Source organism: Hippoglossus stenolepis, chromosome 21 (assembly GCF_022539355.2).
Source record: "Hippoglossus stenolepis isolate QCI-W04-F060 chromosome 21, HSTE1.2, whole genome shotgun sequence".
Taxonomy (NCBI): Eukaryota; Metazoa; Chordata; class Actinopteri; order Pleuronectiformes; family Pleuronectidae; genus Hippoglossus; species Hippoglossus stenolepis.
The window spans coordinates 12,483,391-12,503,653 of NC_061503.1; the positions used below are offsets into that span (position 1 = coordinate 12,483,391).

A 20,263-nucleotide genomic window follows, 5' to 3' on the forward strand; every position below is an offset into this window, starting at 1 on the left:
TACCATTATTCTTATTATTCTAATTTATAATAATAATATTCTAGACAAACAACAAGCAGCATTCAAATCCAACAGTGTATGAATTGTATGCATACAATTTAAGGATGACAGGGATAAAAACACTAAACGTTAAAATAATATATCTCCAAAAGGATCATGGTCTTCCCTGAATACTACTGCAAAAAACATGTGATATGAAAAATGATACAAATCTTCTGGCATTTCTGGGGGAAAAAGCTGAGAATTGATGATTGAGGTGATTCACTAAATATATACAGCAAAAGTATTTATTAAACATCATATAATTTATATCTAAAGTGATTTGAGTCTAATATGTCATCAAAGGTTGAGGCGTTTACAAGGAACAAGTGAACGCAGCAATATATCAAGCATATAAATACAAATTTTGTCAGAATGTCATATAAATGAAAATACTATAAATTTGATTATTGTGACAAAGAAATGTTTTTCGCTTTTCTTTCAGTGCTTCCATATTTGACAGAACCAAGTACCTGTCTGTTGAAAAAAACTTGAGTTCAATGTAAGAGATGTGTTTTACTCTTGATTGACTATTTACTCTGAGACCTCATCAAACTGTCAGTTGTAAAGAGGAAATAATGCAGCTAAAAATGAAACATCTATAGGTGCCCACATATTTGTTTTAATTTGTTAATTTCCTAATCCCAATCGGCTGCCATCAGCTCCTCTTCCTGATACACATGTGTTGAACAATTGACCCCCCCCTGCCGGCTCACCTCTGTCCAGAGAAACAATGAAGTCAGTCATGAGGAACAATTGCTGACCCATGAGTTATGTTTGCGTGAATGAGATGAGCCAACAGGAAAGCAGAGTGAATACTCACTCCTGACTGACTAACAGTCCCCCTTTTACAAGCCGGAGCACAAACATGGAGAATAAATCAGTGTATGATTTCTGTGCTGAGACCCTGGACGGACAGCCGGTTCCGCTCAGTAAGTACAGGGGTAAGGTGCTTCTCATCGTCAACGTTGCCACCTTCTGAGGGTCAACAATAGAGGAGGTAATATCCCGCCAGAGCCCTGATTGATTGCGGTCAGATCCATAACAGCGCGAGCTGTGTCACTTTTATTAGAGCCGTTTGCTTTTGTGTCCTGTTCCCTCAGTACCACCGACTGAATGCACTGATGGAAATGTTTGGTGACCTCAACTTCACTGTCTTAGGATTCGCCTGCAACCAGTTTGGTCTTCAGTCACCTGGTGGGTTCAGTGAAGCTTCTGAAATGTGACAGATTGTAAATCTGATAGGACAATAACTGTATTTACTGCACCGAGAGAAATACTGTACTGTGGAGCCTCCCTAAATCCTTTGTGGAATGTACTTTTACTCAAGTTCTCTATTAAGGAACAATTTTTAGATACTTCTTTTTGCTTTATTTAACAATTTGGATTCCACAATATCTATTTGACAGCTATATTTGCTAGTTACTATTCAGATTCAACTTTGTATGTATGATATGAAGTTTACAACATCCAGCATATTATTAAAAATTATACACAAAAAAGCAAAGATTCTGTCAAAAGTCCTCAGAAGAAGGTAACAATTTGGAGTTGCAGCATTTGTTTCTTCTTCCTATTTATTGTGTAAAGGAGGCCAATCACTGAACTTCAGTATATAAAGTAAATTAAGTTATAGCCAACTGCAGTAAAATGCTGCTATATGATGGGGCCATTTGTCTGCCTAATGAGTACTTTTACATTTGATATTTTAAATACATTTACTGCTGATACTATTGGTTGGTGTGTTTTTTTTTTACTGTTTTTACATTAATGTATTGGTATTTTTATATAATTAAAGGATCTGAATACTCTGAATACCATCTCTGACCTACATACAGTTTGTTTACATGCTCACACCTGTATACAAAGATGGGTGACACATCTCCACTTCCCACCACTATCCAGAAATGAAGCCAGAATATCTTGGATATGAACGCTGCCCACTTGCATACAGTATTTGGGGCCAGAGTCTGCACGGTAGCAATCGAGGGATGGGATGGTTTTTGTGACTTATTTGTTTAAAACAAATCATTAATAACACATTTTTTTCAGAGGTCAATCATGAAACCCTCAATATTCTGAAGTATGTGAGACCTGGTGGAGAGTTTGTGCCCAAGTTTCCTGTCTTTGGCAAGGTTGAGGTGAATGGATTAAATGAAGAGCCTCTTTTCAGCTATCTGAAGGTAGTATGTTTACACAGGATCACATTTCTGGTTATATGGTATATGTTCTCTGTCAGAAGTGCAGCTGTCACCGTGGTCATTTCTTGTTCACCTCAGGAAGTGTTGCCATTTGTGAACCCTGTTATTGGAGATATAAAGAAATTCTACTGGTCCCCAATCAAAGTCAATGACATTCGGTGGAATTTCGAGAAGTTTCTCATAACTGCTGATGGCCGGCCCTTCAGAAGGTAGAGTAACATGAGCTGCGGCGCTCCTTTAGGTCTAACATGCATAACATCTAATGTTTTCCCTTTACTGCAGATATGAAATTCACTGCCCCATTGACAAAGTGGAGAAGGACATAGCAGAACTTCTCTGACGGACTTTCTGAAGTTGAACACCGGTGGCAGAGTGACGATCCCCCAGTAAATGCACACATGCACCTGAGCTGGATCTGATGGGAAGAGGAGCAGGACTCAGAGCTTTAGTGCATTCACTCTGAGAACAGTTCCCTTCGGCCACTGGAGGAGTTTTCATGTCACCGTCACACTTTTGTCTAATGTGATTGGCTCTGATACTAGAATTCAATAAAGCATTACAAAACAAATCTTTTATGAATGGTTGCTTTTGTTGTCTCTCCCAGTGTTACAATATTATTGTATTTAAACCATTAACCTACCCATTTACCTTTACAAATTAATCCTACACTTCAGTCTAAGTATAAGCAGAAAAATATACTTAAGGTATCAAAGTAAAACTTGACAAAAAACTGTTTCCACATTACGCTTTACTTTTCTATCAGAGTCTGCTCATATCCTCCTCTATGATGTCCGCGAATCTTAAAATGCAAATCAAGATGTCAGATAAATGTGGTGGAGAAAAGTACAATATTTCACTCTGAAATGGAGTGGATAAGAAAGTTTTAAAAATATCTTTAAAGTTTAATCTACTTGAGTAATGTGCTTCTTTGCTTTACCGCCACCATTATGATGCTTGTGGATAATTATTAATATATTTTGTATTAAAATGCTATATGTAAATATTATAAATAACGTTTTCGTACAATTCTTTATTCCTTTATTGTCTGCATTAAATATGTACGCGAATGTTCCGCATTAAATTGGTCCTTATGTCGACCTGTACTTCCAACCTTGCGCATGCGCACGGCTCATTCTGTCAGACAGTCAACATGGCTGCTGTTGGTTTCCGACGCCTGGCCCAGGCTCTCTGTAGAGGGAACCGGTCCGGCATTCCGGCTCTTGTGTCGGGAAGCAGAGCCGGTGAGTCGTGTGTTATCTTTTCGTCTTGCAGCTTGATATTCTTTTCTGTGGATACGTGCGTGAAAATGTGAAATTCAAGCCCCTGAATGGACGTAACCTTGACACGCTAACGTTAGCTCTTGCTAGCTGAGCGGCTATTCTGAATGAGAGTGAAGTTGGTCAGATTAGCTTTGTCGTTGTCTTTGTTTTCATTCGCCTTCTTAGAGCTTTTATAACTTGTACTGTTCTTATATATTTGCTGGTGTTTCAGCCTCTGGTTTGACGAAGGATGGTCTGCCCGGTGCGTTCCCGCAGACCCCGGAGGAGAAAGCTGCTGCTGCAAAGAAGTACAACATGACGGTGGAGGAGTATGAACCGTATCCCGACAAGGGAGAGGGGTGAGCTTTATTTTGAAAATCTCTGCCCGATGGGAGCTCAACTGTAGGTGCTGAAATAATGTGTGCAGCTGGTTCTTTGTTTTGTTTACCCGGTACACTCACGCTTCACAATGCAAAGTGACGGATAATCATGCCATCATTGTGTTTCTGTAGCTTCGGTGACTATCCAAAGCTACAAGATAGATCTCAGCATGAGAGGGACCCCTGGTACAAATGGGACCACCCTGACCTGAGGAGGAACTGGGGAGAGCCGGTGAGATACAGATTTTATTTACTGCTCCTGGAATGATTTGGTTCAGTTTATTACATTAGATAAACTAATGAAAACACACAACAAGCTCAGTAAAACATAAACATTTAAATTACACTACACCTTATTACTAAGTAAAAACATACATTCAGTATTGCAAAATCAATTCAATACAAACACTACTGTACCTCCCACCACATGCACACTGCTCAACCCTCTCTAACATCACCTTTGTTGTGTAGATTCACAGAATCAATAGATAATATAACTCATTAATACTGCACCTATGAACATATCTTGGATCCAATAAAATAAGTTTACTCTTGAAATGTCATTAATAATGAATCACTGATATGAATATTGGCTGATTAACATGTTGTTTTAAATCATATATATGAATACTGTAGCAATGAAAAGTCAGAGTTCGTACATCACAATGGTTAATGTCTGAAGGTTGTACATGCATTTTTGTGTCCTAACTGTATGGAAGCAATAAAAACCAGCATAAGTTCAAAGTGCATGTTATCAGTCCTCAGTAAAGTAATAATATACTGGGGCAGAGGCTCTTCTTTTTCCACTCAAGACAACGCCACTGTATATTTTTCAGTATTATTTTGTCCTTGATTATTTATCAGTGTCTGGTCTCTGTCTATTTGTAGATGCACTGGGATTTTGACATGTACATCAGGAACCGTGTGGATACATCTCCCAGCCCTGTGTCCTGGTCCAACATGTGCAAACAGCTGTTTGGGTTCATCGGGTTCATGCTGTTTATGTTCTACCTTGGGGAGAAATTCCCATCGTACCAACCTGTTGTAAGTACAGATCAAGGCCTGGAATTATATGTCCACATCACAAGTTCATTTTCAAAGGGTGGTCTTGATGACTGATGCGGAGAAGATAATCATCTTGAGCTTGCAATACTATTGACATCAAATTCTCCAAATATCTCCCTTTATCTTTAAAAATGCTTTTCTTGCTTCACATTCACATTCGTGAGCGATGGTTTGATTTCATACATTTTATGTGTGACGCCTCACATCTTAGAATATGGGACAAGATGGTGAATGTCCCTTGTACCGTTAAAGGTCTTCTGCACAATTTAAGTCACCAACTTCCAGAAGATGTTAAGAGGTGTTATCGGCCACCAGCAGATTTTAGTTATATATATGTGCACCATAGCGTCATCAAGTGTATTGGCCTCATAATCAATGATACAGGCCGAACTTGAGGATTCGCTGAGGCTAAAGTTAAATCTGATTGGCTACTGGCTTGTATGGCAGTACTATGAAAGCCATGTGGCCCCCTCAGTAGATCAGACATCATTACCTCTATGCTTTTTTTAACCTAAAACACTGTCCCGTTTTAGAACATAGGCCAAGATGGAAATTATCCCTTGTATGTTTTAATGTACTAATTAACACAAAATAGATTTAGATTTTTACAAGAAAAGAGCCAATTGTACAGTTTGTGATGATATCCAACTTTTAAGTATGATTAGATACTCATGCTCATTGTATTTACTGTATTTCTTATGTTTTCAGTAAATCTGTGGTGATACTCTCACGAGTTTCTCATGAATGTCAGCTGTTCTGTGGAAATGTATCAGTATTTACAAAGTAGTCATAGAGAAAATGCATTTGTTCGAAAGCACATTTCCATAAAAGGGTTTGTCTGTGTTCCAGGCAGCGAAACAGTTTCCCTACAACGACCTGTACTTGGAGAAAGGAGGAGATCCAGAAAAACAACCGGAGGAAGTGAAAAACTACGAAATCTAAACGATTAAAATCTTCTACTTGTGTATATATATAAAAAATGTATTTCTGTGAAGAATAAAAACGTATGATAAAAGTTAAGATTGTGTCCGTGTCTTTTTCTTCCATGTGTGTAAATAATATAAACGTTTTCAGAATAATTCTCAGTTACTGAAAGATAAGAATAACTCCAGGTTATGTTTTTGTTGAGCGGAGGCAGTGGGGTTAGCCCAGGCCACTACGTATGAAACGTGATCCGCGTCGGCCACCGTAGCGCAGTGACAACACGGCCAAGCACTTTGATCGGACTTCGCCTGTGGCTAAGCTGTTAGCTCCGGACTAGCCTCCCAGTTAGTTGTGGACGCGGACTGTCCGGCTGTGCTAGACAGTTGACGTGAGTTGCTCTGAGGCCTGTTTTGTATTATTAAATGTTTTTACAGGGTTTAAATGAGCCGGATACACTGCGTTTCTGTTGGAATGGGTGGTGGCCGGTGACTAGCTTGCTAGCTCTCAGCAAAATCGGCTCCGGTTATACACTGGAAGTAAACGACTGGGGAGGATGCTACACCAACCTGTTAGCCAGCTAGCTACATGATTACTGTTTAAATATAGTGGTGCATTAGAGCTATTAACAGACCCCCCTCGAAAAGTATCTTAGTGTTAGATATTGGCTGCAGTCATGTTGTGTTGAACGTCAAATGAAGCTAACGATACGTGTGTGTGTGTGTGTGTGGAGCCGCTACGATCAGGTTATACTTCCTAAAATTGTAAGAGTCTCGTCGACAATTGATTGTAGACAATGTCATCGATAACGACAACCGTGGAATAAGATAAGATCGTAGTGTAAATAACAGCTATTCATTATGGTGGCTCGTGTTATTAGTTGCTTTGGCAAAAAATAGCATTAGCCACGATTCCAGGAAATAGTCGGAGGTAATCTGTCAGTAAGGGTGGTACCCTGCTGCAGTCAAGTCAGGTAGAGAGAAGGGAAATGTGAATCCAGGTTCTGAACTCATTCTCCAGATTGAGGAAACATCAGTGACAGTATTGATCCACCTAGTCTCTGTTCTTTTAAACCAAATTATCTGTGTGAACGTGGGTTAGATTATTGTAGAACTGTCCAATCAGCAAAAGATAAATGTGGTTTGAAACCCACTTTAGGACTTTTGTAAGTTTAAAAAAGTCAATTTTACTGCTTTTTCCCCATCTAGACTAAATAAGACCAGGTCCAGATCAGAGCAATATATTTGTGAAATCTCTATTTGATTTGAGAAACCAATGCAATTGTCAGCACACAAAGAAAGACCCAGTTTTCTGTGTTATTTGAATGGAGAAAATACATGAATCACCATTATTGTGCTTTAAAATGTTTTTTCCCTTTTATTTAAGAATCAGAAGCCAACTTTAGTTTCATATTTGTGTTTCTAAATTTGTCTCCTTTGACGTTAGTGTGAGTCCATAATAAATGTTAGGCAAACAAATGTTTTACCTTTTGATTTGTAAGGGATCCAAACGTCTGTCCAGGACTTGGAACTTGTACTCTGAGGAAGATGAGGCTGAAGGAGATCCAGAGGACTGCCCACCAGGCATGGAGTCCTGCAGAGCACCATCCCATCCACCTGGCCTTAGGGACATCCGCCCAACAGCTGGATGCCTCTTTCAACACCACCGCTGCCCTGGAGATATTTGAGACAGACTTTTCTGACCCCTCTCTGGAGATGAAGCTGAAAGGGTCATTGCCCACCGCAAACAGGTAATCAAACAGAGCAGGTACAATAATATGATACGTTTAGATGGCAAGATGTGTGGAATGATGCAGAAAGATTTAATTACTTGGTGCACTTCAGGTTAAGCTATGAGTCATTTGCAAATAACTCGCTGTACATTTAATATTCCACAGGTTGCACAGCATCGTGTGGGTGAACTTTGGAATGGGAGCAGATGGTACTGGAGGAAGACTGGTTGGCGGCAGTGAAAATGGCGCATTGACCATATATAACCCAGAGGAAATAATGAACTCCGGACCGGAGACAGTTGTGGGACAGTCTGACAAACACACAGGACCCGTTCGAGCTCTTGATTTCAACCCTTTTCAGGTAAATGTCTGACTTCTGAATCTTCTGTGTCCTGAAAGATGATTTATATTCTCTTTCCTGGTACTATGTTGGATGTAATCAATCTTTCTAAATTGCTTCCTCATTCAGAGTAATCTGCTCGCATCAGGAGCGAATGATTCAGAGATATACATCTGGGATCTAAACAACTTGGGCAGTCCAATGACACCCGGAGCAAAGTCACAGGTGGGTGCATGACTGGGAGAGCACAGGTTTTATGAAGTTTTCAAATGTGAATGGTTGTCTCAGAAAGCAGGTTTGTTTCTGACAGTAACGGCCTCCATCTCTTCTTTCAGCCTGCTGAAGACATCAGTGTAGTGTCCTGGAACAGGCAGGTTCAGCACATCCTGGCCTCTGCCAGCCCCAGTGGGAAAGCAGTGGTGTGGGACCTGAGAAAGAACGAGCCCATCATCAAGATCAGTGACCACAGCAACAGGGTTGGTGGCTTGAAAAACCTCATACAAGTCCAAAGTAAACCTTCTGCCAAATCATTGCAAGTTTGTTTGTCATGAATTAACCAGAAGGCTCATTGGCCACACTTCAACAACATTTCATTTTTGTTCTTACCCTCTGACCACTGTACTGTAATCGATGTATATTCTGACCACTGGGCATTTAAATTATTCAACAGCAGCTCTGTATAAAACAGGCTGTAAACACTTAAGTATATGTTGAGAAATAAAATCTTAGTGCACCCTGGAGTGTCTCTAACAGACAGTGATTTGATTGAGGAAATGATTTTCAACACGGGAGCTTTTCAACGGATGATTCTTATCTACTTTTAAAGGGCAGGATTCATATTGACAATCTTTTCAAGCCGTTAAGGTTTGCGAGAAAGTTAAAATGTTTGTGTTGCACCCTGTTGAAATTCCCTTTTATCTGTTTTGTGTATTTTCAGATGCACTGTTCAGGAATGCTCTGGCACCCGGATGTAGCCACTCAATTGGTGCTGGCCTCTGAGGATGACCGACTGCCAGTCATCCAGATGTGGGACCTCCGTTTTGCAACATCACCCCTCAAAGTCTTTGAGAACCACACAAGGTGAAGCTTTAACACTTTGATTTGTTTGTTTTGTCTTTGACCATCTTGTTGTGTATCTAACATTGTTCGTATTTTCTTTCAGGGGAATTCTATCCATATCCTGGAGCCAAGCCGACTCCGAGCTCCTGCTGAGTAGTGCTAAAGACAACCGGATCCTCTGCTGGAATCCAAACACTGGAGAGGTATAAGACATTAACTGTCACTTCTCCAAATGGCCTCGCCCCTGTACAGTGACTTGATGATGATGCCATCAGTTATCATGTGTCATTTCCCCCATTTTAGGTCATTTACGAGCTTCCAACAACAAACCAGTGGTGTTTTGACGTCCAGTGGTGCCCCAGAAATCCAGCCCTGCTTTCAACAGCATCATTTGATGGGAGAATCACCGTCTACTCAGTGATGGGCGGGAGTTTGAAGGCTCAGCAGCAAAGCACGGCTGAGAAGGTGAGGGGTGTTCTGCCTTAATGTGGTGTGTTTCATTCCTAAGGCCTTGCGCTGTTAATAGCATTGTTTGTCCACAAGATGGAGCTGGTGTAAAGCTAAAGAATTCCTTTTGAAATGTTTTTTTCTTTATTGATTACCAATATAGTTGAGTTTTCTGTTGATGGACTAATTGTTTCATCTTGTGTCTCCAGACTTATGCTTGTATTTAACATTTAACATTTTATTCAACAGATATCCTCCTCATTTGATTCAATGGATCCCTTCGGTACAGGGCAGGTGCTGCCTCCCCTGCACGTCCCTCAGCCTGCAGCGCAGGACACCATCGTTCCTCCTCTGAAGAAGCCACCCAAGTGGGTGCGCAGGCCAGTGGGAGCGTCCTTTGCTGTAAGTGCAACATTCAAATATTTTATAAGCAGGTTTATCGAAAAGGCAAAAATCTTTACCTTTTAAAACCAATCCATTGTTTGCTTGGCAGTTCGGTGGAAAGCTGATAACCTTTGAGAATCCCAAGATGCCTCCAGTGCAGAGCCCCCAGCCCATCCCCAGGCAAGTGTTTATGAGCCAGGTTACCACGGAGACGGAGTTCCTTCAACGCTCCAGGGAGTTGCAGTCAGCGCTGCAGGCGGGTTCGTTCAACAACTACTGCCAGGCCAAGATTCAGAACGCCAAGTCAGATGCTGAGCAGGACATATGGAAGTTCCTTCTGGTGGGACCTTACACACTGACATATTATTTATTCTGTCAGTCAGTGTTGTACTCTTGCATTTGAAAGTAATGACCTTTCGCTGGTTACAGGTTAATTTTGAAGAGGAAGCTCGTATTAAATTCCTCAGACTTTTGGGTTTCAGCAAAGATGAATTGGACAGAAAGGTATTTCCCCTGTGATTATAACTGCAGCTATCTGCTAATACCTATCACACATAAACATTTGCCTGTGACTCATCATCATCATTATCCTGTGTCTTTGCTGTGAAAATGTTGTTCCTTTAGATTTCAAAATGCCTGGGGAAGAACTTTCAACCAAACGGACATGGAGTAGATGCCAAAGATCTGGCAGAAAAGATGCAGCGTCTCTCCACCGAGGTCCGCACACAAAAAGTTAAATTTTTCACATCTTTCTGGTCATTTGTAATTTTCAGCTCATGTTTACTGTGGAATGGTCTTTGTCGTGTTTCCAGAGATCTGATGAATTTGCAGGAGGTGATTCGAGAACATCAGGTTCTGTGTCTCCAGCAGACTTTTTCACTCAGACACCAAAGGAAACCTCCAACTTCCAGATCCCTGTATCATGTGGTAAATACCATTTATTACACATTAGCTCTGATAATATATCTTGCACCTCGTCTTTGTGTCCTTGTTACACTTGCATGATTGATGGCTAATGACCTTGTTCTTTTTGAAGACACTGATGGGTTGATAAGCCAGGCGCTGCTGGTCGGAAACTTTGAGGGAGCTGTGGATCTGTGCCTGAATGACGGTCGCTACGCTGAAGCCATCCTCCTCTCTATCAGCGGAGGAGAAGAACTGCTCAAGAAAACTCAGCAAAAATACCTAAGCAAGCAAAAGAACAGCATTTCAATGGTGAGAGAATCAATGTAAAGCTGATGTTGTTACATTTGATTCATCGATTGTATTTCAGTTGAAAGAATCACAGGAAAAAACTGATCTAAATGGGAAGTTAATATAGTTTGTCCTCTTCTCTAGCTGATATCATCAGTGGTGACCCAGAACTGGAGAGACATCGTGCAGAGCTGTGAATTGGACAACTGGAAGGAGGCTCTCGCTGCTCTCCTGACCTATGCTCACCCTGAAGACTTTGCCCGTCTGTGCGGTAAGTCTCTCACAGTCTGAACGTGCTGCAACTTGCCCACATCTATGAGAACTGTATTGTTTAAGCGGTACTTGTTTCACTCGCTGAATAACATTCCTGCCTTCGCTCATCCTCTCTGCTCTCATGTCGGCCTTCGCTCTTTCTTTAACATTGTTTGATCGTATAATTCCCGGTAGATACGCTGGGAGGCCGGTTGGAGCATGAGGGGACGGAGAAGCGTTGCCTGCAGGCCTGTCTGTGTTACATCTGCTCTGGGAACGTGGAGAAGCTGGTGGAGTGCTGGGCCTTGCACCGAGACTGCTCCTCCCCTCTGGGTTTAGAGGTTGGGTCCTGTAACAATGAAGCAAATTATGTTTTGAGACTATAGTCAAGTCTGCCAGAGAGGAAACTGGATGAAAATATGTATTTTTATCTGATATAATTTAACAACAACATCTTGAAGTACATGTCAGATGGATCCCATCCCCTATTAAACAAATTAAGCATGTTTAAATTTCCATCATAAAGAAACGCTATGACGTGCAAAATGAAAAAGAACCTGAAAGATCATTTTTACAGGCTGCACATGCAATGCCTTATTGTAGCCCCAAGGTGAGAGAGCTGAGGATTGCACCACTCACAGTGTCACGTGCTGTGTGTTTCGCAGGATCTGGTTGAGAAGGTAATGATGCTGCGGAAGTCAATCGAACGCCTCCGCAATAGCGAGGTGGAAGTCCAGAGCCCAATCCTGGCCGAGAAGCTGACCTGCTATGCTGGCATACTTGCTGCAGAGGGCAGTCTCTCCACCGCCATGACCTACCTGCCAGAGAACTCAGAACAGGTGAGAAGGAACACAGCTGACCTCAGTTCAAAACCCCGTCTTTTGATTTGGATTGCAATAAGCACCTTTTTGTATTTGTGCTTTTTGTCTCCCCAGTCTGGGATCATGATGCTGAGGGACAGGCTGTTCCATGCTCAGGAACAGCCTCCAAATTCCTTCAACAGAGTCGATGTGTCGACAGCCAAGCCGGCTCCTGCTGCTCAGACTCCTGCACCGAAAGCACAAATTATGGTATTAATTTATCAGCAAAAGTTAAAATCATTTGTGTATTTGCAAGATTCTTTCCGATGTAATTATGAATGTTTGAGCTTTTCCTTAAAACATATTGAGCATCAAGTTTTTGTTTTTTTTTGTATTAGGGTCAGTACCAGCCCTCTGCTCCTTCCCAAGTGGCTCCACAGCCTCCTATGGCATCGTTTTTTACCCCAAACGCTGCTCCAACCAGTACTGGGCCTGGTCTGCCCCCTTCCTCTCATGTACTGCCGCCCAGTGCAGCCCACCCTGCCAGGAGGCCATCCTACCCGCAACATCCGGCTCCGGCTCCAGGTTTGACTTTTTGTGTAGCCCCCTTATTGCAAGCTGATTTTATTTGATGCATAATGACAATTACTTGTGTCCTTTCCCAGGTTTCCTTCCTCACCAGCCATTCCAGCCTCAACCTATGTCCATGGGCAGACCCTCTTCTTTCCCTCCTCCGGGTCCTTCTATGCCAGCTGCTGGCTTATCTGGACCTCCACTACCGCCGTCGTCATCGGCCCCGGGAGGCCTGCCCCCCATGCCCAGCCCCGGGGTGCCACCAACAGCCTTCATGCCGTCTACCTCTTTATCCTCACACTTCATGCCAACCAGCTCCCAGCCCGGAGCACCAGTTCCCATGTACCCAGGGGGCCCCCACAACCAGGGGCCAGTATCCCCCATGACCTCTGGTCCCTACGCTCCTCTTGGATCAGGGTATCCACAGGGAGGCCCTGGAGCTCCTGCTGTAAAGCCCTACCCAGCCCCCACTGTTGCTCCTCCTCCTACAGGTACATGTTGATCACGTTATGGTCAAGAGATCAAATATCTTTATTCCATTTGTTTTTTTTCACAGATGTTTATCCAAATATTTTTAGATAGTGACAAACCTACAAAGCAATACAGATATTTCTGTTACTCATGCTTTTACTCCTGATTTGACTTGCAGGACATTTTCCGTGGCTGTATTCCCAGTGTGACCTTGAAGGTGACAGTGTTAGGGCTGGATATGGAATTAGATGCATTGAAACATATACTGAGTGACAATTAAAACATTGTACACCTGTACAATACAATATTGATACATTATGTCATATCTTTGTAATAGATTGCATTCTGTTTTTGCAATCTATTTTTTTAATTTCTGTGGTCACTCAGTGTGTGTTTGATGGTGTATGCTTTTCTTGCAATGTTTCAGGGAATTGCAATAATTAAGAAAACACAATGTGATAAAGAAAACTAGTTTCCAGGCTTGAATTAAGATAACATACACATTTCCATATTTATTGTGCAACTCAAGACTCAATTATAACATTTTACAATATTTGCATTCACTGGACTTCAAGCTTTATATGTTAAATGCTCATGATTCCTCAGCCTTTGGTACGTATGTGAATGCTGCCTGAACATTTGCTGTTTTGTTTTTGCATAAATTTCTCAAGTCTATGGACTAAAGTTGTGTTCTCACTGAAAGCGTTTTGCCATCTAAACTAAAACAAAGCTTGTCACGCAGACATTATTTGGCTGCTTGAGTGTGACCACATGAAGAAAATGTTACTAGATTCTCTCTAATTCTTCTTCTTCTTCTACTCGTAGGACTTCAAGAAGGCTGGAATGACCCACCCGCTGTCCGAGGTGGACTCAGGAAGAAGAAGGTATTCACACATTTATCACTATTAAAACAGTCTTTTGGGGTTATTAAAGTTTTGTCCAGTCCCTGCAACAGTTAAATGTTAAATTAGAATAATATACTTCCCAATCAAATGTCATACGTTAAAAACATTTATCTCTTAATTTTACAGATCTTGTCAACTTCTCTGCTCCCCTTGCTGACTCGTTTTCTTGTTACTAGTTATTGTGAGAAAAATACATATTCAAAAACTAAAAGCCAAGGTTACCACTTTCATGGCTGAATTGCTACACAATCCTACCACTTACACCTTCACGGCTGAATTGCTACACAATCCTTCCACTTACCCTCAGGGGAATGTAATATTCTCCGGATTGGAAGCACTTCTCTATAATTCATGGTCCACAGAGTACGAGTTTGCTGTGTACTAATACTGCAGTTCCAGTTCCAGTGCCCAGTTCAATAATTTAAGTTCATTGTTAAAGCTGCACTTGTAAATGTTTTATTACCAACAATGTATTTAATTACTACATTTCGTTTAAAACCGGATTGTGTAGTAAAGAACCCACAGAGGGAAAAAATATCCTGTTCTCATTAAGCTGATTTCCAGCAGCGGGATTCACATGTTTTGAGCAAATAAGCTCTAATAAACCAACTGTTCACTACCTGCTCTGACACAAAGTTAGCAACTAGTTGACTAAAACTATAAATCAATATTCAGTCAGCAAGGTGTGGAGTTCCTCTGCCCTCATCTGAACCTAAATAATATGTTGCATCATATCCTCCCCCTCACAGACTGGTTATGTTACTTTTTTCTGTTCACAGGTCCCTGATAACTACACTCCACCAGCACCCATCACAGCCCCTGTGATGGGATACCCAGTGGAGGCCCCTCAGCCTCACGACCACGCCCAGGTCCCCCCCGGAGCCCCCCAGGAGCCCAGCGTGCAGGTACGCGTGTGACACAAGGCTGCTGTTTGAATTCTCAGCAGCAACACACAGCAAACACCTCTAACACCTTGTATTGGTGTCCATGTTTTGCTCAGCTCCTCCAGCAGCTGCCTGCGGAGAGGGTGGAGCAGAAAGAAATCCCCGCTGAACACATGGTCCTCAAATCCACCTTCGACAGCCTGGTGCAGCGCTGCCAGCTCGCAGCAGGAGACCCTGTAAGTCCTGCTGCTGCCTTGTCTGCTGCTGCCTGTCATCCAGGTTTCATCCAAGTGTTTGTGCTCAACCTTGTATTGATTTCAAAAGTTTGATGACATATTGAAAGAGGAAAACTATTTTCATTTCAGCAAACCAAAAGGAAACTTGATGATGCAGGCAAACGTTTGGGATTCCTCTATGACAAGCTGAGGGAGCAGTCGGTAAGGAAGTACTACATGTAGGCAAGGTTTTTGTTATGCTGCTAAAAAAACGATCTAAAGAACAACAAAGAAAAGAAACAGTTTTTCAGCCATGTTCTGAAAGTAAAACAGCCAGTCTCAGAAGAAATAATTCTTTCAGACAAATATAGAAAACTAAACCTTAAGCTTAAGGGGCCGTCAATTTAATGAGGAAGGAAACTGTTCAAACCAATGACAGTATATATAAAGATGGACACCGCATCTCAGAGTCTGAGCAGTAGCGAGGCAGCCTCATCTGTCAATCATGATGTTTCAGCCATTTTTTTATAGCATCATATAACCATTAAAACCAAACTTACTGGATAAAACGAACATTGAACACACATCAGTCTGATAAGAACCACCTTAAATGACAGTAAAACAAAAACTCTTTGACTTGCAGGAGGTGAGTTTATAACCTTTACTGCAGTTAGCCACCAGGGGGCGATTGAGACGCTTTGGTTTTCTTTTTTGCAGAGCTTGCTATATTCAGTCTAAACCATCACCCAGTAACTATATTAATATCTGCTTGAGTCAAACATTACTTTTCACTTTGCAGATCGAAATCAGAGCAGCGTCACACAGATCACCTCAGATCAGTCTCAGGCTGCGGTTTAATAAACATGACTTTAACTTGTCACAGCATGAATGTCATTAATCCCTCACCTTATATGGAAGACAGTCGTTATTATTAATGTGATTGACTACACCTCTGCTTCACCTGTTGGGACACGTCGAAATGTCTGACACAGAAAAGGTCCAGTCAATGACTTACTACTTTCCCAAGTATATATTTGTCATTTAAAACTAAATTATAAAAGAAAAAACACAGTAGTGGTGAGACGGCAACTTTAACTTTAAAACCCAGTGCATAACTCTTCTCCACCACAACAGGTGTTAGTCACAAAATGTTCTTGGCTAAAAAAGTATTTCAATAATTAATCTGCCTGTTCCAGACCTGGCTATTTCCTTTCTCCTCGTTCTGTGGTGGTTCTGGTTGTTTTCTATCTGAAAGTGTTGGAGCGACCTGCAGTAACTGAGCCACAGCAAGTAAAGACTGGCAGCGGGACTTAGTCTGTGACGCGCCAGCGCTGCCTCACAAAGAGCTGCTCCACTCTTTATTCACAGTTCAGTGAAGTTCCACTGAGTATGCAGAATACCAAACTCATCAGTTGCCGTTGTCATGATCGCCTTGTTTTGGGGATTGGCGAGTCCCCCCGCTGCTGCTGCAGAGTGCTGGTCGCCTGTTTATTCAAAGTATATTTCTATTGAACGTATCACATGTCCAAATCGAACCAAATTCAACACTAAAGTTCCTAGAGCCCCTGACAACACACATCCCAGGTTTCCCAGGTTTCCACTTACAGACAGATTTTTGGAATCGTTAAATAAGTTCTACATCTCGCAAAGTAACAAATGATGCATGGACTGTTTTCACATCTGATGTTGTCTCCCTGCCGATCTCTCAGCTCTCTCACAACATCCTGAACGGGCTTCACGAGATCAGCCGCTGCGTGGCGAGCCAGAACTACCAGCGCGGCCTGGAAGTCCACACCCAGGTGGTCAGCAGCAGCAACTTCAGTGAGATCTCCGGCTTCATGCCCATCCTCAAAGTGGTCATGACCATCGCCAACAAGCTGGGCGTCTAACCCCCTCCCGCCCCCGGGGGGACAACTCCACCAACCAGACTTCAGTGTTATCATATTGTTATATATGTATTTATTTCTTTTTGACCTGATGACGTGCTTTGAAAACGAGAAATCAAGATGGTATTGCAGATTTGTGATTTTTGTCACTCCATACGTGCTCCTTTGCGGAGGACTCGGCTGATTGGGGGGGCGAGGAGGGTTCTTGTAGAGATGTGTCGATGTTGCTGTGGTAATTTTACGAAAAAAAAGAAAGATGAATGTACTCTGACAGTTGTGTTTCTGTGTAAATTCAACAGTTGATGTAATATACGAAGCAAGTTTGAATCAAGGTGGCGTTTATACGAGTAGATGCATTTTCATAATCCACGTTTGCGACACACCGGTGCTTATTTCTCTTCTTATCACGTTTGTGATTGAAACAAAACGTCCGACACAAGCAACCTCGACCTCCACTGTCGGGATGAGGTTATAAAATACTGTTGACTGATTCAGAATAAGACATTATCTTCGATTATGATATTTACCTTCGTTGCTAGTTAAATATTTCATTCATATTTTTTTGTTAATATGTTACAGAGCAGAGTCTGGTTATGAATCAAACAGTTAAATGAACAATGCTACCATATAGAGTTTTGGTTACTTTCTTTCTAATTTAACAAAAGCTACAACTCCATTTTATTTTGCGTTGTTAAGCAGTTGGCGAATACTTTATGCTTCACGTCGATGTCACAAAATGCAGTGAAAACTCCAATAGGATGCTATAATTGAATTAAGAAGTATCCATGTCTTCATAATCTAAGGTCAGAATACCCCACACATCTTGATTGCATATTCCTAGTATGCCGTCATTTGGGTTAAATTGATCAGAAAATGCTGTTTAGTCTTACTCAGATTATTTGCTTCATCGGGTTAGTATCGTACACTGATGTCCATGTAAACTGTCTGATACTTAAGTTCTTTTTACAGAGGGCGTGTCGTTGCACAACAAGCATCAAAAGCATTAAAAAAACCACACTGTAACATACGTACTGATTGTTCTCTTCACCTGCAGTAACCGATTGTGTCCAGTTCATTGTGCCATGAGGGGGTGTTTTGGGTCAAAGCTCTGCAGAAGGATGTCGCACTGATCCCTGTTTCCTGATAGTTTGTGTAAATGGCTGAATGTAAATGAGTTTCCTCCTTTCACCCTCGCACCTGATTCACTCCTCTGACTGCTGAGGTCACACGGCAGCTAGGGAACAAAAAAAAGATTACTCTGATTAATGTCTGAACTGAAAATGAATTGACATCCTTTTCTGTTAAAGATGCTTTTTCTCCGGGCCGCCTCTTATCCTTTGTAACTCTGAATGACTTTTTTTTTTTTTATTCATACCGGCCCTATATCAGATCATACAACATGAATAAACTGTTAAATGGAATAAAAAAAAACGCTCTCGAGGTTTGTAGCTGGACATTTTGGTGTATCATGGCAGCAGAAGGCAGTAAAGTGCCTCTGTGCTCATTTTGGTTGCACAGATATTTATACAATCCACGTTGCTTACTTTACTCATTTCGGTATCTTTTTCAAATAAAATCCCTCTTCCAAGAGTTTGAGCTTTGATTCATTCCTTCAAAAAAATAACTAACTCGTGGTTTTATTGATGGTTTGCATCATTTATGAGGAAAACTTCAATATTTCATTCATTCATCATTCATGATTTGTGCTGTTCATTTATTGGCAGGAGAGCAACATTGGACCCTTTGTTAATATTTGTAAATGGAAAACCCAGTAACTTTATAAAGTGAGACAACCTTTTCATTTTAGCAACTTCCTTCTTGTTTTAATCAACAGCTGATATCTCCATTAGGCACTAGTTAAAAAATAAAACTTTCAGCCTTTTGGTTAGAGGTTTGTTGAAGGTGCCTCATTAGAAAACTTTTCTCCACTCTCCACTCCCTGGAGATTTTGTACTCCAGGGAGTGGATAGATAGAGAGACAGACAGACAGACAGACAGACAGACAGATAGAAAGATAGACAGATAGATAGATAGATAGATAGATAGGTAAATAGGAAGCAAATGTCATAAGTACAAAATCAAAATGCACAATCCTATACTTCTCTGAAGGGGGACAGTGTGTACTTTTATTACAAGTACACTTGTTTTGTGTCAGTAAAGTAACATTTTAATGGTACTGTTGCTTTGTCTGTGCAGTATTTCCACTGGGTGGTTTCCATTTGTAACAACACGTGATTTTCTATTCCTTTACAATGTACTCGACATGTATTTGCTTGGTGCTCTATCAGTGGTGTAAACTCCCCCACACTCACACTTCCACCTACACTTAACCTGCCACCTATTCCATAGTGTAGTATTTCCACTTTTACTTAGGTGGGATGTAACTACGTAGATTTACTCAAGTACAGTAGTAGTACATAGGTAGATTTTTGTTGTATTCATTCAGAACGTCCACTTACCATGACCTCCTCACCCTGAAGGAGTCCGATGTATTTTAAACTGGTCCACATATTGGTCCTACATTCCTCTCTGACCCGTGGAAACCTGAGTCTTATACTCATCTGCATGCAACAGCTAATTACTGCAGCACTAAATAGAGGAGATGTCTGACTCAGTGTGTGTGTACGTGCGTGTGTGCGTGTGTGCGTGCGTGTGTGTGTGTGTGTGTGTGTGTGTGTGTGTGTGTGTGTGTGTGTGTGTGTACACAAAGAAAAAGAACAGTCTTTAGGTAATTTACTTTACAATATTACGTTTTTAGGAAGGTTGTGCACCCAGTGTTCATAACACCTTATTCCTATTATCATTTCCTGTTGTTTAAGTCTTGTGATATTAATTCTGACGACACAAGACTTTCTTTTCAATAACTTGGAATTTTTTTAATTCCTCTCCCCTTAATCATGTCACAAGCCCTCAGGTTGATCTTGTCCCTGAGGTTAGGCCGTTAAAAAAAATAATAAACTATAAATACGGTTCAATTATTTCCACGTTTGCAGATGGTTTGCTGCTTGTTATCAGAGGGAGTGCTCTGGCAGCAGCTGACACCACATCGCCTGTTTCACTTGTCAAGAGCCGTGCCAGCAGACACTGAGAGACCGACAGTAAGAACACTGATAAACCACATGTTGAAAAACTAATTGAGAAGCAGCTGGAGGGGAAGATTCAAGGGTGTGATCCAAGGTTTCTTATGGATTTAGTGAAAACATAAAAAATCTGCTAAAAATGGTCTGATTTTCTGAAAATTCAAAGCGCAGCTCGCGAT

At 41.4% G+C, this 20,263-nt stretch overlaps 3 protein-coding genes across 6 annotated transcripts; all 3 read left to right on the plus strand.

Annotated features, from left to right (window-relative positions):
- The first annotated feature begins 897 nt into the window (after positions 1 to 897).
- On the plus strand, positions 898 to 2,762 carry gpx9 (glutathione peroxidase 9). Its single transcript, XM_035146094.1, has 5 exons — positions 898 to 1,039; positions 1,143 to 1,236; positions 2,089 to 2,219; positions 2,316 to 2,446; positions 2,520 to 2,762. Exons 1-5 carry the CDS (start codon positions 908 to 910, stop codon positions 2,575 to 2,577), a joined length of 546 nt encoding a protein of 181 aa, XP_035001985.1. The 5' UTR covers positions 898 to 907; the 3' UTR covers positions 2,578 to 2,762.
- A 580-nt stretch (positions 2,763 to 3,342) lies between these two features.
- ndufb8 (NADH:ubiquinone oxidoreductase subunit B8) lies at positions 3,343 to 5,961 on the plus strand. The gene is made up of 5 exons (XM_035144832.2): positions 3,343 to 3,478; positions 3,729 to 3,855; positions 4,009 to 4,108; positions 4,765 to 4,920; positions 5,791 to 5,961. Exons 1-5 carry the CDS (start codon positions 3,388 to 3,390, stop codon positions 5,881 to 5,883), a joined length of 567 nt encoding a protein of 188 aa, XP_035000723.1. The 5' UTR covers positions 3,343 to 3,387; the 3' UTR covers positions 5,884 to 5,961.
- A 137-nt stretch (positions 5,962 to 6,098) lies between these two features.
- On the plus strand, positions 6,099 to 18,594 carry sec31b (SEC31 homolog B, COPII coat complex component). Of its 4 annotated transcripts, none has more exons than XM_035145814.2 (26): positions 6,099 to 6,253; positions 7,364 to 7,612; positions 7,760 to 7,955; positions 8,064 to 8,159; positions 8,270 to 8,410; positions 8,872 to 9,014; positions 9,097 to 9,196; positions 9,297 to 9,458; positions 9,690 to 9,842; positions 9,934 to 10,164; positions 10,254 to 10,328; positions 10,449 to 10,541; positions 10,637 to 10,751; positions 10,861 to 11,039; positions 11,163 to 11,289; positions 11,466 to 11,611; positions 11,936 to 12,109; positions 12,206 to 12,340; positions 12,469 to 12,655; positions 12,736 to 13,134; positions 13,293 to 13,331; positions 13,940 to 13,998; positions 14,799 to 14,924; positions 15,020 to 15,139; positions 15,269 to 15,340; positions 16,828 to 18,594. In XM_035145814.2, the coding sequence occupies exons 2-26, from the start codon at positions 7,410 to 7,412 to the stop codon at positions 17,005 to 17,007; spliced, it is 3,651 nt and encodes a 1,216-aa protein (XP_035001705.2). In that variant the 5' UTR covers positions 6,099 to 6,253; positions 7,364 to 7,409; the 3' UTR covers positions 17,008 to 18,594. The 4 variants fall into 4 exon arrangements, with proteins under 4 accessions (XP_035001705.2, XP_047194279.1, XP_035001706.2 ...); XM_047338323.1 differs by having other exon boundaries at positions 12,475 to 12,655; XM_047338322.1 differs by having other exon boundaries at positions 6,116 to 6,253; positions 7,384 to 7,612.
- The last annotated feature ends 1,669 nt before the right edge of the window (positions 18,595 to 20,263 follow it).